The sequence below is a fragment of the Podarcis filfolensis genome (assembly GCF_964270895.1).
Source record: "Podarcis filfolensis genome assembly, chromosome: 7".
Lineage (NCBI taxonomy): Eukaryota > Metazoa > Chordata > Lepidosauria > Squamata > Lacertidae > Podarcis > Podarcis filfolensis.
In genome coordinates, this window is record NC_139603.1 from 57,819,434 (window position 1) to 57,836,493 (window position 17,060).

General features: G+C 40.4%; 1 protein-coding gene across 4 annotated transcripts in view; it reads left to right on the forward strand.

The window, feature by feature from the left end:
• LOC310766740 (uncharacterized protein C8orf34 homolog) overlaps positions 1 to 17,060 on the forward strand; it is an 85,366-nt gene that overhangs the window by 22,604 nt on the left and 45,702 nt on the right. For all 4 annotated transcript variants that reach the window (XM_083623331.1, XM_083623332.1, XM_083623334.1 and 1 more), the window contains exons 4-7: positions 1,613 to 1,741; positions 7,882 to 7,910; positions 8,852 to 9,021; positions 10,508 to 10,674. In XM_083623331.1, coding sequence (XP_083479457.1) covers positions 1,613 to 1,741; positions 7,882 to 7,910; positions 8,852 to 9,021; positions 10,508 to 10,674 — 495 coding nt within the window. The remainder of the gene's footprint in view (positions 1 to 1,612; positions 1,742 to 7,881; positions 7,911 to 8,851; positions 9,022 to 10,507; positions 10,675 to 17,060) is intronic.

The window sequence follows — 17,060 nt, forward strand, 5'->3', positions numbered from 1 at the left end:
CAGTAGTACAGGATTTACTGTATGGGTGGTAAAAGGTTATTCCTTTCATTGCATAGATTCCAAATACCCAGTACTCTGGCTTCCATCACGGTGTTCCGTTGCGCCAGAAGCGGTTTAGTAATGTTGGCCACGTGACCCAGAAAGCTGTCTGTGGACAAACACTGGCTCCCTTGGCCTCAAAGCTAACTGAGCACTGCAACCCCATAGTCGCCTTTGACTGGACTTATCTGCCCAGGGGTTCTTTACCTTTACCTTACCTTTTTACACTTCTAACACTGCAATACACCTTACATGATTCATTTGTGAATTTGCTATGCATCCACACATTCCTCATTCTGTACCTATTTTGAGGTAACTAGGAGCATGACATATTTGTTTGGCTGCAGTTAAATTAAGATTAAACCATCAGCTTAGATTCTTGACAACACTGACATTTTTCTCCCTTTACGTATCTTCCAACTCCACTATATAACACAAATGTGCTCATTTGCCATTTTAGTGTAATGAATGCCAACAGAATTTGGGGGGTGGGGAATAGGAGTTACCGAATGACTATTTAAATATTTGAGGGGAGGGAATCAAAAAGGGATAACATGAGGAAGTACATTTTTGTTATAAATTGAGAGCATTTTTGTTATGAAATGAGGGGGAAATCTAAAATAACATTATACATAAACCATGACAAATCTAGTCCACTATAGCTACTTGCTTTGCATGCTGGGTATTAGGAGATAATAATAATTCAGGTAATAAGACAGGGGTTTTAGCTAGCTTCTATTCTGATTTTAAATGGAAATTGCGATTTCAAATAAATGGTGACTATAAAGTCAGTGAAGGTGAAAAGTATTACTAAGGAATTACCCTAATTCTTATTCTTATCTCCCATAAGAAATTACTACAGTATAGTGATGGCAGACGTAAACAATAAAACTGGTATTCTTAATGGGGGATTATTATTTTTTGTATGTATGTATGGGGACCTTTGTGGAGGGAGGGGGAAATATATAATTAAAATGTTGTATGAAGGCTGATTCTCCCTCTCCCCTACCACTGGGCTGGGAAGGGAGCTGCAGAAACGCTTTTCCCTTCTTCACCACTGGAGTAATTTAAGAAGTCCCAAATCTTGTGAAAGGAGCCACCACTCAGAGCCACTGCAAGACTTGCAGAAGTCCTTGGCACATTGCCAATGATGGCCACCATCCATGGCAAGGTAGGCCAGATAGGAATTTAGTATTGCTTACGTTCAAAAGCGACACTGCTGCCCACTGCCAAAAGCATCTTAAGGTCCGGAGAGGCATTGAAAGGGCCCAACCCTAGCAACAGGCCTGCCACTACTCCTCACTGTGCTAACATTGACTCGGTTTCCTGAGCGTGGGTCCCTTGAGAGTGACACTAGATGACCACATTCTGTTGTTACCAGGGCACTGTAGGTAAAACCGATGACTGCAAAATCCGTTTTGATAGAAATAAAGCTGTGTGATAATTAAAATCCTGATGAAGCAAGTTTGGGGAAGACTTTGGTAGCATTGGGAAAGTTGGGTCTTCCATGCAGGCTCATTATTATCCATTTTTCTAATATGAAATAAGAAAAATATACTTCATTTTACTTTAGTGCCAAGATCAGCAGAACACCCCAAATGGGACTGGAGGACAAAATCAGAGCATCATGATTTTGATGAATTAAACCATATTCTTCAAGAAAGTAAGAAGCTGGGTAAAGCCCTGGAGAATCTTTCTCGAAGTAAGTTGATTAATGCTGATGTTATGTGCGTGTCAGCCATGTGCTGAAAAGGCACGTGGCTGGTCTTAGTTGCAAGAGCACAGATTAGGAATAACTACTAAAGGCAATTTGCCTATGATCCCAGATTCTTCAAACCAAATCTTCAAAAACTCATTTAAAATATAGTTTATGGTGCCTGTAGGGCAGGATTAAGTTTGAATAAGTGTTGCTTATGCACTATTTGAAGCACAGTTGAAAATGTTCAAAGCTATATTGCTTGCTTTTATTCATTTTTAAAAATTGAAACCTGAACAGATGCCAGAAAATGCAGCGCGCTAAGAGCTTTGTATTTCAGTTTCAGGAAACAATGACATGCCTTTTCATTTGATAATAAAATGCACATTTTTATGATTATAGTACCCAACTGAATTCTTGGCAATCACTTCCTGAACATATCTCAGAAAAATGTAATTCAGTTTTCCATGTTTGCATATTTTTTCAGAAATAGTTAATATGACTTACTGAATGGTTGGTTACCCACCCTTGAGCGGCCCTATAGTACACTGTAATTGAAATATAGTAAGCCAACAGATTCTTTAGAATTTCCCTTCTTTATGTTCATCGCTCTGTCAATTTCACAAGTGTATGCCTTCAGTGTAAATTTCTGTGACTGACATTTTAATATACAATTTCTATACATTTTAAGGCAAGCTATTAAAAAAAAAATCTAATCTGTGTTGCGTTTGCTAAGTGATACCATTTTTGATCAAATAATGCAATTGGTTTTGTCCATTACATAACGAACAAAATCAAAGTGCTGCCTGAGATTGACACCCTGATCCTAAGCACATTTATTTGGAAGGAAAAAACATGCTTACCTGAGATCTGTTTTCTTTTGTTCATTCCTTTGCCCCATTCCCACTGGCTAGGACACAAACCAGTGCCTGTGCCAGTGGATCTTGGATATTTGCCACCACTGTGGAGTATAGTCCAACATATCAGCTGACATATGGTAACAGAATAGTCCATTGGAGGGGTGGAAATGGATGGTGGGTGTGAATTGGTACGTAAGCCAACTCTTTCTAAAACCCCACTCCCAGCCTCTATGCCAGTGTTCTATTACCCTGGCAAAGAAAGGTCATGTAACAAACATAAGATCAATGTCAATATTTCGAGTATGGGTATTATAATTTTCCATATTATTTTACTGTTCTTTGGTGTCTTCCTGTAATACCCATTAGTCCTCCTTGCAGCTGTCATTACCATAAAGTTTATAATATTAATAATTAGTGACAGCTAGCCACACATGTATTTATTTATGGCATTTATATATGTGCTTATGCATGCACATACACAATGAACCCTAAATTCCATAGTGATATATGAATTCCTAAATTTGTATTCATTTGTGTCGCTATTGTCCCTTTCAAATACTGTACTAGGAGGAAGCTTTACATTGTTAGAAGGTGAACTGTGTCCAAATTTGTCCTTGTGCCAAATACTGCTTTGAGTTTCTACTTATAAAGCGGTTTCCTTTTTACTCTGTAGTGTGGAGAGACTAAGATATCTCAGTAGAGGTAATGAAGACTGTGCTCCATTCTTAAAGAGCTGCTTCGCTATATCTTCCTGCATTTCCATTAAAGATAGATTGCACTATATTGTCCAGATATGTTTTTCCAAGGACATGACCAACTGACCTGTTCTAGAAACTGGGTAAATGCTGCTGTTATTTGGCTGTAGAGTAAACCAATTCTAAAGTCAATGCAACTGTACTGTACTGAATGAGCATGGTTCCATTTTACTCACGTAAGCTAAACTTGCTCTGAAAGATGCACCAGCTGTGGTGTATCAAAACCAACATGTTTAATTCAACAGTTAAAGGCATTTAATTCAGCTGTTAAAAGCATGGGATCTTTAGTAAGGCCATCTGCTGGCAATTCAGAATAATGCATTGCCATAGACTTCTTGTTTAAAGTGCAATAAACACCAACAGAATTTGTTTAATTGCAATATCTGAAAGGAAACCAGTAAAGGCAACAGTGCCTTCTTTTCCACCACTGTGATTAGAAATCACCTGGGTTACATTAAAATTGTGGTAGCACACTCTTCCTGCACTTATTTGAAAGAAATAGCTGTCTGAGAGTCAAGTAAAAGATCAAGGACTAAGAAATAAAGGCTCTGTGGTTATTCTACTTTCTTGGTCAGGCAGTGATGTGGATCTGACCTACAAGCTTTTATATGAGTGGATGGGAACTGTCAAAAAAGCCTATGAAAAAGAATAGGGAATTATTATCTGTTGAATAGTCTTGAATTCCAGAGATTCGGTTTATGATCCACAAGAGCTAAAATTGCCACTTGATGTCTTTTCAGTGATGACATCACATGCATCCAATTGATACGAAGGAATATGATTTTTATTTTGTCAGGAGGGGTGCCACACAGGAGTAAACTAGTTGTAGGTCCCGATTCCATGTCAAATTAGAAAGGGATAAATATAATAATTGGCACAAGTAGGACCTGCAACAAAACCTTTTAGTGTAGTGTGCTCCTGTTCAGAGTTTCAGTCAGCTGTGCCCTGTACTAGGACACTCCATTCCATGAGATCAGATGGAGGAGCTCTCTGGACCCTATGGACCAGAAGCATTATTCAATGAGGAGACATGCCTTCAGTGTAATAGGCCCAACTTTATGGAATTCCCTCACATTAGAACTCAAGGCGGGCACCGTGTCCCTGCTAAGTTTCAGACATCAGGTTAAAGCAGTTTTGTTTTAGCAGGCCTTTGTACCATGAATGCTGTCCTAACAATTTATTGAATTTTGTTTTTGTAAGCCACTTTGAGACATATGGTGAAAAGCGGGGTATACAAATTCCTTAAATAAATTGTCTCCTATCACACAGTCAGCATTTCATGATCACCAAGCTTGTTAAACCAACTGGCATGCAGATCACCAAGTATTTTATGGCCATTGAACTGTGGTTTTTGTTTTTTTTTTAATTATCATTCAGATATTTTTCACCATAATGTTTTGTATTTCAGAAAACCTTGAGGCTTTGCTGAGCTTGGTGATACCTCTCTTGTGCATGCGTAAAAACTCAGGGTTTCAGTATTAGAAAAAGAGGAAATGGATATGTCTGGGGTCCGTTGCTATTCACCATCATTACTGATGGTTTAGATAGTGTATTGAATATAATTGTATTTTCAGGGAGGGAGGAAATGCAAAGTCTAAAATTCAAGGGGTACATCATATTTGTAGATGTACCAAACCAGGATTGAGTAGGGTGGTTTTGTCTCTCTTCGTAGCTGTAGTGAGCAGCTGTCTAAGTGAAGAGTGAGCTAAATTAAGTCTTTGGAGCTTGCTTCTGTTTTCTAGCTTCTGCAAACACCCACACAACTAGAGATGCCGGGATGTACTTTCATTCCTAAATTAATCTCTACAGGATTAAAAACAGATTATCTGCTGGAAGCAAAGTGTATTTTGTTCGATATATATGTACTTTGTAACTGGAGAGTGGGAAAAAAATCCATTAATGGCTAGTATTTCCACACACACATCGATGTGTTCATAAAATGTTAATTACTGTACTCTGCAGTACGTTATGCTTTTTCCCCACACAAAAGTCAATAAAAGGAAGTCGTATAGACTGAAAAAATGGTTAGTGTATTGGCAGTTTTGAAAAACTTTTAAGAAAATAGGAACCCAACATTTGTCTAGTGTGTTTAACAAACTTATACCATATTGATACTATGCATGGATTTTTAGTGTTTAGAGGAAAGATGTTAGGCTGGATCCAACTGTGTTATTTTGATCCCATAAGGACTTTTTATCTAGCTGAAGTTTCCATTAAGGGAAGAAAGGTAACTGCTGTGAGGTTTGCACTACAAGAATGTACCTGGATAAACCTTGAGTTTATACCCACCCTCTTCCCCTCTCCTCTGGTGGCACCATGTGGAGAAGATTAGAAGCTCTTGCTTCCATTTTCAAGTAACTGCAGTTGCTGTTTTGGTCCAAGCTGAGAGCTGTGGCTAGTGGTTAACCATGGTTTAGAGTAGGGGTAGTCAACCTTTTTATACCTACTGCCCACTAATGCATCTTTCTTGATGGTAAAATTTCCTTACCGCCCACCAGTGCTCGATGGAAGGAGGATTCAGCTTGTGCTGTAGAACCCCCTACCACCCACCTAGAATCCTGAAACACCCACTAGTGGGACCAGGTTGACAACCCCTGGTTTAGAGAAACAAGACAGGATTGTAAGCTCGTTCCCATAAACCGTAGTTGAGATTAGGTAGATTGTTCAGGTTCAGACATAATGAGTAAATGAGGTCAGAAAACATAAGCAAAAGCTTCGAATCTCAGCCTTGTGATCATGACAAGGGAAGGGAAGGGAAGGGAAGGGAAGGGAAGGGAGGGCATGTAAGCCCTGAGGCTCACACATGTAATGTTAAATACCATTGGTTTTCAACCAGTGTGCCATTGCACTCTGGGGTGACTTGAAGAACATTCGGGGAGCTCTGGAGTCTTGCTTCCTGCATTATCTCTCTTTCTCTCTGAGGAACATTCAAGGGGGCCGGCAGCTTTAACTTGTAACCCATTATCTTCCTGAAATAAAACAGCAGCAAAAAAAAAGTGGGGAGACACTTTTGCATGATTGTTTATCTTCTTAAAATATCCCCCCCCAAAAAAAACCCTTACCACAGCTCCTTAGTTTTACACAGAAGGCATGAGATATGCAATAAAATAGTAGACTGGTTTATTACCGTATTTTTCCCTCTATAACACGCAGATTTTTTCTCCTAAAAAGGAAGGGGAAATGTCTGTGCGTGTTATCGAGCGAATGTGTGGTCCCTGGAGCCGAAAAATCAGGCAAAAATCAAATCGCGCTTCACGGAGAAGGGAAATCTGAAAAGAGGAAGTGGCTCCTTTCCTGCATTCTGCCTCAGGGTCTTACTGCCCACCCTCCTCTGTTTCCTTGCTGTGTTTGCTGAAACGGAACAAAGAGCAGGGAAAGCCCCTCCCCTCCAGGCAAGCAGAGAGGAAAGCAGACTGTGTTCCTTCTATTTCCTCTCTGTGCTCCGGTGCTGCTGGGGGAGAGGGAGAGGGGGGGGGGAGGGAGAGAGAGAGGGGGGGGGGAGAGAGAGAGAGAGAGAGAGAGAGATGGCTGGCTTGGGGGGGGGGGAACTTTTGCCTTTCTTTTCTCCCTCCCGTTAAATCCCTCTCCTGCATTCCTAGCCAGCTGCTTCTCTGCACAACCCCTCATGTCCCTTCTTTGTTTTTCCTTCGCTCCCCACTTAAAATGTGGTTACAAAGCATAGTAATCCTCAGGATCTTTGCATTGGGTCACCCCAAATTCACCATCAGATCACATAGCATGTCCATGGCTACAGCCTGCCCCCCCAAAATCACGCACCCACTGTTGCCTGGGGCTGCAATGGTGCAAAAACGTGGTTAAAAAGCATGGATCCACATGGATCCTCAGGATCTTTGCATTGGGTCACCCCAAATTCACCATCAGATCACATAGCATGTCCATGGCTACAGCCTGCCCCCCAAAAATCACGCACCCACTGTTGCCTGGGGCTGCAATGGTGCAAAAACGTGGTTAAAAAGCATGGATCCACATGGATCCTCAGGATCTTTGCATTGGGTCACTCCAAATTCACCATCAGATCACATAGCATGTCCATGGCTACAGCCTGCCCCCCAAAAATCACGCACCCACTGTTGCCTGGGGCTGCAATGGTGCAAAAACGTGGTTACAAAGCATGGATCCACAGGGATTCTCAGGATCTTTGCATTGGGTCACCCCAAATTCACCATCAGATCACATAGCATGTCCATGGCTACAGCCTGCATCAGAAAAATCACGCACCCACTGTTGCCTGGGGCTGCAATGGTGCAAAAACGTGGTTACAAAGCATGGATCCACAGGAATTCTCAGGATTTTTGCATTGGGTCACCCCAAATTCACCATCAGATCACATGTCTGTGGCCACAGCATGAAGCACAAAAATGATACATCCACTGTTTCATTCAGAATGTTTTTTCCCTTGTTTTCCTCCTCTAAAAACGATGTGCGTGTTATGGTCAGGTGCGTGTTATAGAGCGAAAAATACGGTAATTTGCTTTTAAAATACATTACAACTGTGTTCTTTTATTTGTAGGCATTGCCATTTCTGATGAGATTGATAAGGTAAGGGCTCGGTCTCGTTAAATGATACAAGTTCTGTGTGTGCCTCTGAGTGTCTACATTGAAGCAATGAAGGCACACAAATACAAAAAACACAAATAACAACTACCTGGAACAGATATGATAATGCATGCATACCATTAGTGCAGTGTTAGAAACTGAGATATGAAAGCTAGGAGCTAAATGGCACCTTAAATCTAGGTTACGGGCGCAATGTCTAGGCACACTTTTTTATTAACAAGAATACAAAGCTGAAAATGAATGAACTGCAGCTAAAATATTATGTTCATTTTTCACATGCTCTAGTCCTTCCCCTGCCCCACCCCAAATATTCTCAAGAAGGTCTCTTCTCCAGTCTTCAGAGAGTAGCGGGAAGTGGGGTCCTCCTTTCCCTCCACTTTGCAGTTTTAATCTGAAATCTTACGTGCCCAAAGCTCAGAAACTGCTTGTGCTAATGAAATTCCCTGTCACAAAATGTGCCTAGAACAATGGGAGTTTTGAACACTGCATTAGTGGGAAAACATTTGCACATATTTTGAAATTTCATTTTAAATATATTCAAACAAAATCTATAAACATAAAATGCTTTGGTATGAAAGCAGATATCTAGTGATGCATATATATATATATATATATATATATATATATATATATATATATGATCTTTTTTTTTTATTCCAGGGGCATTAGAAGAGTCCAGTGTAACTCTGTTTTTCTAAGCTTACATTTAATATTTCAGCCAAGATCAGACAGGCTCCCTTGCTGTTGAACTTTCAGTGCCTACTGATGATTTTTTATAGTTCGTTTTAAACTATTTTTCCTTCATTGTATTTGTTGAGCTTGATGTGCATCATTAAGAAACGATTGCCATTAAACATTATATAAAGGTTCCAGGGAGAGAATGAAAATAAAAAAGCAGCTAAAGTATCATTTTCCCTATCTAGGACGCAGCAGCCTTTAATGCTCCCCTTTTACGCCCCCGTGTTGTTGGAGAATGGGTTGGCCGTGAAGAGAACGATGCAGACCCATTGGCTGCCGAAATGCTGCAGCCTCCAATACCAAGAAGCAAAATGGAACAATGGGATAGCGAAGATAGCAGCAGTCCTGGAGGAAGGTAAACTTTGCTGCTCTTACCGAAAACTCGAACATCTAAAATTGTCCCCTTATTGGTTATCTTAATACAACAACCTGAGTTTAGCCTCTCTAGCTACATAAATTAGACTAGCATCTGCATGAAATGGTGGGTTGCATGAGGGTCAATAAAACTTACGTTTTATAATGAGCTCTATGTAAGGCAGTTTGCCACATGCACTAAAATTAGGTCAGTAAAATATTTCACTTTACGTATTTTGTTTGGAATTCTATAGAAGAACTAAGATAGCAATATTATCTACATATAGTTCAAATCAGGTACCTATTTAGACCTGCACAGCAACTGATTAAATGCATGTCATCTCAGAGTAACAGATCTGTTTCCAGGAGTTAATTCAATTTAATTAATTATTAAAGTATTAATTACAGTGTTTACATGATTCCAACATATAATACCATCTGATTAGATGGTTATTTAATTCAACTTAATTATTTAGCCTTGAGTTTAATAACTCTACTACTTGCAAATAATCTTTCTTTCAAGCACTAATAAAGTGCTAATTTATTAACATTGTCAGATCATTTTAAATGTTAAATGTGATGGAGAATGTTTTTACATCAATTTTAACAGTACATTATTGAGAGCTTAAAAGGCAATTTGGTGGTTTGTCAGGAGTGGGAGCTGAAGGGCTGTTGAAGACACAGCTGCAGTGAAAAATGTGAATGTTCATTTTATTAACTCCTTAGGAATACTGTGTACAACAATTTGGATGCGCTGAACCTTCTCTGCCTCAATGGGTTGTCATTTGCTATGGTTTGAATATGGCTGAAACTTTGTATTAGCATAGTGGTATCTGTTGAAGGTGCAAATATTGGGTTCTGGGGAAGAGTAGTAAATAGCTGGCCCCCTAAGACTATATTTAGGGCAAAATGAATATATGACCACAAATAGTTTCTTAAAGAAGAGTTGTGTGATGATGCAAGAATGAAATAGACTGAAGCTGTGTTTTACTTTTTCTATTTTATCTGCTAACATGGGTTTGCATTCCTGAAACACTTTAAATCAGCCTTTCTCAACATTGAGTTATTGGATATGTTATTGGATATGTAGTCCATATGTTATTGGACTACAACTCCTATCATTCCTAGCCAGGGGTTGGGAACGATGGGAGCTGTAGTTCAAGAACATTTGGAGAAGCTGCCCAGAGTGTCTGGGGCAGCCCAGTCAGATGGGTGGCATATTAATAATAATAATAATAATAATAATAATAATAATAATAATAGAATAAATATGAAATTATGGATTGGAATTATGTTTGTGGTTCCCAACTATGTGGACATAGCAGCCTGCCTGCAATTCAGCTCCTTCATATGTATTATCTTATGTTGGCCACGGTAAATTGTTTTAGTAAGATAAAATTATGAATTCTCCCGAGATGTCAATGGACACCCCTAGGTGCTCTCATGGAGAGACTGACAAATCAAAGAGGCAATTCTTTTTCTTCTAGTTTAAAGATGGAACCAAAGACTAAAGGATTGAAACATCAGCAGCAGCAACATAAGAAGTTACTCGCTGCCATGCTCTCCCAGGATTCGTTTGATTCTGTACAAAGCACAGCTCCATCAGTAACAGAAGAAGATATTGACAATGAAGATGATGCTATGGAACTGCTGGGTAATTTAAAAGCTTAATTCACTCACAGAGCAAGTTCAAATGTGGTTTTGCCATTGCTGCATTTACTCTGCCCCTCCTGTAGTATAATGATTGATACCTATTGCGCAAAATCCAGTGTCACCTTATTACTTTCTTCATAAGGCCCCATATGGGGACCTTCATAGGGCTTCATATGGGGACATGACTACATGCTTTGTGTTCTTGGAAAAATCCCAAAAAACAAGACAGGAAATTATTGCCCTCAGGCTCTTTAGATGATGTCATAACATTCCTTTTTTAAATGTTGGGGCTATTTCAAATAAATATATGGGCCGAAACGAAAGTAACCCAAAAAAGAGCTGGCCTTTATTTTCCTTCTTTCACCTCTGTCGTTACTAACTGTGCTGCCTTCCATCATTAGGAAGTCACCCATTTTCCTACAATGTCGCACTAATTTTAGCCCTACTCTTACTCGTTCAAATGATTTGTTTCCACGCTGTCAGCTGCTTGCCTAGCCTTGGCTGCTGCTAAAAGAATATGGTGCTTTGTTAGTCTTCCTGAAGGCAATATTATAACAATATGTATTTGGTTAAATTAATGTGCATTCCTCCCCCTGTGGTTTCATTTATACAGTTTAACTGGAATGTCTCGCACAATTTTTTAATAACATTAGATTATACAAGTTAGTGAACAACGTATGTAGCCATAGCTGAAGAAACTCTTAGAAGTGCAGGAAATTGCATTATACTAAGACTTACTGTTCTTCTATCCCAGTATTGTCTGCTCCACTAGTTGAGACCACTAGTGAGTCATGGTCTGATCCAAGGTGGGTCACAACAGGAGCACTAGCACCATGCAGATATATGGTAAAAGATTAAGAAATAGATCCCCAAATGCATGTTTGAATTAAAAGTGGGTCCTGAACCTGGAAACGTTGAAGACTGCCAATCTTCTCTGATTGGCAGCAACTTTCCAAAGTCTCAGTAGATGTCTCTTGCATCACCTCCTACCTTATCCTTTTTATTTAGAGATGGTTGACAATTGAATCTGGTCCATCTGCATGCAAACACATGTGCTTTGTCACTGAGCTATGGCACCTTCCCATTTCTTTAATGCTGTTCTTTTTTTAAAAAGTATTGGTAATAATCCTTTGGGACGCGGGTGTCGCTGTAGGTTAAACCACAGAGCCTAGGACTTGCCAATCAGAAGGTCGGCGGTTCGAATCCCCGTGACGGGGTGAGCTCCCGTTGCTCAGTCCCAGCTTCTGCCAATCTAGCAGTTCGAAAGCACGTCAAAGTGCAAGTAGATAAATAGGTACCGCTCCGGCGGGAAGGTAAACGGCGTTTCCATGCGCTGCTCTGGTTCGCCAGAAGTGGCTTAGTCATGCTGGCCACATGACCCGGAAGCTGTACGCCGGCTCCCTCGGCCAATAAAGCGAGATGAGCGCCGCAACCCCAGAGTTGGTCACGACTGAACCTAATGGTCAGGGGTCCCTTTACCTTTACTTAATATTCCTTTAAAACAATAGTTTGGGTTTCTCACTATCCCCTCTTTTATTTTAGTTTAGTTGTTGGAAGTGTGCATTTTAAATATGTTCAGAAGATATATTCAAGGTTATTTATGACATGGTTTTAATTAGTACATTATAATGAGTTTTAGTAATTGCTGTATTTGTGGCACATTGATGCCAGATTTAATGTGAGACATCTGTTAAGTCCTTTTTTCTGTGTAATGTGGAAGCTGCTAGTTTAGACCACAAACTGAAGTCTCTTTTTTAAAAAAAGGCCTTTCCCCCTTCTCATATACAGTGGTACCTCGGGTTAAGTACTTAATTCGTTCCAGAGGTCTGTTCTTAACCTGAAACTGTTCTTAACCTGAAGCACCACTTTAGCTAATGGGGCCTCCTACTGCCGCCGCACTGCTGGAGCACAATTTCTGTTCTCATCCTAAAGCAAAGTTCTTAACCCGAGGTACTATTTCTGGGTTAGCAGAGTCTGTAACCTGAAGCATATGTAACCTGAAGCGTATGTAACCTGAGGTACCACTGTACTGTTGTTGGAGCCTGTGTTTTAGATTTTTAGAGTGTTAGACTAGAATAGGGCAGACCTGTATTCAAATAATCATTCAGCCATTTAAACCCACTGGGTGATGTTGGGTTAGTCAGTCTCTCTTAGCCTATCCCTACCTCACAAAGGTTGCTCTAAGGAGGGGGGGGGAGGTAGGAGTGGGTGAGGAGAGAACTAAACTGAAGTTACTGAAGGAATGACAGGATTAAATGAGTGAATGAATGAATGGTTTGTGTTTATACAGAATACAATTTTACAGTTAACCAAGTAAGCTGTAATCAGAATTACTGGCCTTTTAAGAGATTGATCACTTCATTGATTCCTCCATGTCCAGTTCCTCCAACTTAATAAGTGTTCTGTACTCTTGTGTAGAAAGGATACATACAAAGAGGTTAAGGCTGTTATCCTACATACACTTTTAAAAAAGGTAAGCTTCTTGAACATACTGGGCTTTACTTCTAGCAAATGTGTACAGAGTTGTGCTGTAAGGTTGCGGTCCTGCGAGCATTTATCTAGAAGTAAATCCCACAGATCTCAGAACAGAAGGACTTACTTCTAAGCGAAATTGTATAGGATTTTGCCGCACATTAGCAATTTGGCTTATTCTGGCACAAAATCCACGTAGATAAGCCTAATTAGAAAAACAGCCTATTATATTCAAGAGCAAGTGGCCCGAGGGAAGAGAGAGTTGTAAAGCTGCAACATAATCAGATATTCAGGAGTTCACGTGAATATGGATGTTGAACTAGCAAACTCAGTATTTAAATTAGATTATTAGAACTGGCATTCACTACTGAAAATCTGTATTTTTAGCAAAATATGGTTAAAGGTAACAAGACTCTGCTTATTATTACTATTCATGAATTACTATAAGCTGAGTTGTTGTGTACCTAGGATCAGACTATTTCCATTACAACATACAAAAAAGGCGGGGGGGGAGGGGTTAAATTCCAAATCTATTCCAGATCTGATGAAAAGGTTTCCCCTTCTGGATTTCTGCTATATGCACCTGTTAAAAGCACAGGAACGCTGCCAGCCTCAAGTCAGAATGGCACGGTGTGTAAGTCTAATATTTTCTAGTTATGTCTGTTAGGTAGTAATGCATTACTTGTCCCACACCTCCATCCCCAAAAGGGGAAACTGGAGATAGAACAGTATCTGACCAGAGAAGCACCAGCTATCGCAACCTGTGGGAAGTCCCCTGAGGACAGCTGTGGGCTCTATGACCCTCCCCTCCCCCACTCCACCCTCCACAAAGGACAGCAGCAAGTCCTATACAGTACCAAAAAGCTATCTGTTCTTTGTTCATACTCAACTGCTGTTGGCCACCTTTATTTCTGACTTTCACATGTGTTTTCTGCCATTCTGTTCCATATGTCTGGATTAAGCCTCTTAAAATTCCTAATCAAAACCCATTATGCCCATATATCCTTTGCCACACCATCACCACCTTGTCTATTCTGGGCATTTTGCTACCTGTTAATCCTACCCACTCACCCACTCCTTGCATTTCTTCTATCATGCCCTATCTTTTAGTGTTGCCATTCCCATCTGAATGTAAGACCAGCTTTCATGTTATGATTGTCGCAAGAAGACTGCTCTTAATTGCTCCAAATGTATCACCACGTTGATTTATCATGTACCAACAATGCTAGGTGCTGTGCATAATATGGAGCCCAGAGGTAACATGGTGCTTGCCCAGGTGGTTTAAAATCCAGATGCTGTCCTCTCTATTGGAGTGTGGCAACAAAGAGTAAATTTCCACTGAACAAAACAGAAAATATCCTCATTTCCCCTAAGCTCAACACACCGCAGATGTTTCTCTAATTCCACAGTGAATGGTTAAGACCTGGCAGCTATAAATCACAGCAGACAATCTGCTGCCACTTCTGAAAATTCTCACTGAAGCAGAAGCTTTATAGAAATGAATGGGGCTTGTGCCAGTGCAGCACTTTGAGGATCACTGTTTTAGTAAGGCAGACTCTATAATAATGCTGGAAACAGAGTTTTCAGTTACCTTAATGGGAGTTTTGGCTGTAGTTGGTTCTGATATATTTACATTTCTAAAGTAAGCCCTATTTCAAAATGCTTATGAAGGTTGCATTTGGGACTAATCCCTGAAAACAAATGGAGCCCATTTTCCAGAATACAAATTGGATTAAAAATGCCCTTCGCATTCTTGAGTTAGATTGAATTCCGAGTAGTCCAGTTCTGCTACAGTGAAATTTTACTGAGATAATTCACATTGGCAGCATGCCTGTTGCCAATGGCATACAGTTGGTCACAGAGATGACTCCTCCCACTAGATCTGACAGGAAGTTTCCAGAAAACCTTTCACGTGTTTTCCAGGGGGAGGCGTCATCCTGCCCTCCAGTCCAAGCCTGTCTGCAGTCAAGGCACTTGGGTGCTCAATTAGCCTGTTTGTTTCAACAACTTTTCAATCCCACTTGGCACAAGGGAGCACGTACATTTTGTAATATCATTTCCTTCATTCTCCTCAGCTTATCTTTTCCTCTGTCTACTTGTCCTTGCTTCTGACATTTGTCTCAGTCAGTGCTTCCGTCATTTTGTGGCAAGCAGCCTTTGTGGGGTGGGTTTGCAGAGGCTGGGGTTCACCCTCTGCATCCTTGGGCCACAGCTGAGACTTGGCTGGAGCAGGCGGGTTCCACAGCTGCACAAAAGTGGGTGGGACTGCCATTTTGTTCCTCAGCAGATGCGGCCACATTTAGCCCCAAAACTTTTTGTTGTTCAGCTTGTCTCACAACCCTTTGGAATCATGAGGGATTACTCTGCTGATCCTTGATCCTTAAACTAGGAGGCATTTTAAAAGCAATTATTTTTCCCTGATTAGGCCAGTGGAATTGACACAGGTCAGAGAGGAATGTTGCTTTGGTGGTTTTCCTCCTCTTCTGATAGTTAGGTCTGGCTTTTTCTGTGGCTTGCCCAGGGGGACTCTCCAGTTTGCCTTTCACTGTGGCACTGTCTTGCAGTTTGTCCTTTGCTCAGTGTTCAGGGCTACGATTTTAGAAGGTGAATCTCCCAGGTTCTTTCCCTAGGTGTGCACCTGCACATCTTCAGAGATCCAAGAGGTGATCTCACAGGTCCTCCTCATCTGACAGCTCTGTGATACTTCTTTCTCTCCCCCCCTCCTCCAGGGGGCCTCCTGCAAAGAGTCCAATGGGACCTGTGCCTCCAACCACTGTTCTAATACAATTTCCTGTGGTTTCCCATCCACCTCCTGCTCAGTAGTCCACTGAGGCAGGCAAAGGGCTTCCAGCAGCTGATCTGGTCACTATCTCTCTCCAGCAAACAGGGAACTTGAGTGCAGCAGGTCATTCTACAGTGATTTAGGTGGGGGTTCTCTCACTCTGAACATACTGTTCCACAGATTAGTGGGTAGAAGGGGCAATTGCTGTGGGAAGTACTAGAAAAAGATCACAAATTAACCCAGTTTTTTTTTAATATTTAATTATTATTATTCTGGGGAGGAAGCCACCCCACAGAAGTTGCTGTTATTGTCTTCTGTAGCATGGGCTAAAAAGGCCTTTTCTTCCATGACATCTAAGCCCACTATTGTGCCCCCTTCTCTTGGTTTTCAACAATGCATGGAAGGCTGAATGGAAACATCACAATAATACTAAAATGGTGCCCCAAGTGACAAAGAAATGCAACAGCTGTGCTTGTCTCTAGTGAGTCCACTGGTGGTGACTTTAGTCTCCCCTATGGTTATGCTTTCAGAATAATTACTGGAATTTATCAGCTTTTCAGAAGGTTTCTTCTATTGTAATATTTTTCAGAGAATGAGGATTAATAATATTTTTTATGGTTATAGGTTGTTCATACCTTGCAACATATTTGTCTTTTCTTTATAGCAAGTGACCCATATGTTAACCTGTAAAGACACTGTGTCCTTTAGAAAAATTAAGATCAGTAGCAACTTTTGTTCCTTAAATGTCCTGGGGAAATAGGCAGCAATCCTACACATGTCTACAGCAAAGTAAGCTGGTTCAATGTGACTTACTCCCAGGTAAATGTGACATCCTTGTTTGTTTATTTATTTATATTGGCTGTTGTTCACTATTCTTATTTTGAAATATTTTATACTGAATCAAGTGTCTTAATACTATTATAGGCTAACATTTTGTTATAGAAGCATTATTTCCAGCATTTGGTTGTTGCCACTTGAGGGCACTAATGTATTTTCTTTATGGATCCAGTAATCTTAACCAAACTTAAATGTGTGAAAAGGATCTTACTAAAAATGAGTTCTGTGCAAGATACATAAAATACAGCTCCTTGAACAAAAAGCTGTGTTGGATTATTTAAACAAAAACACTTCCA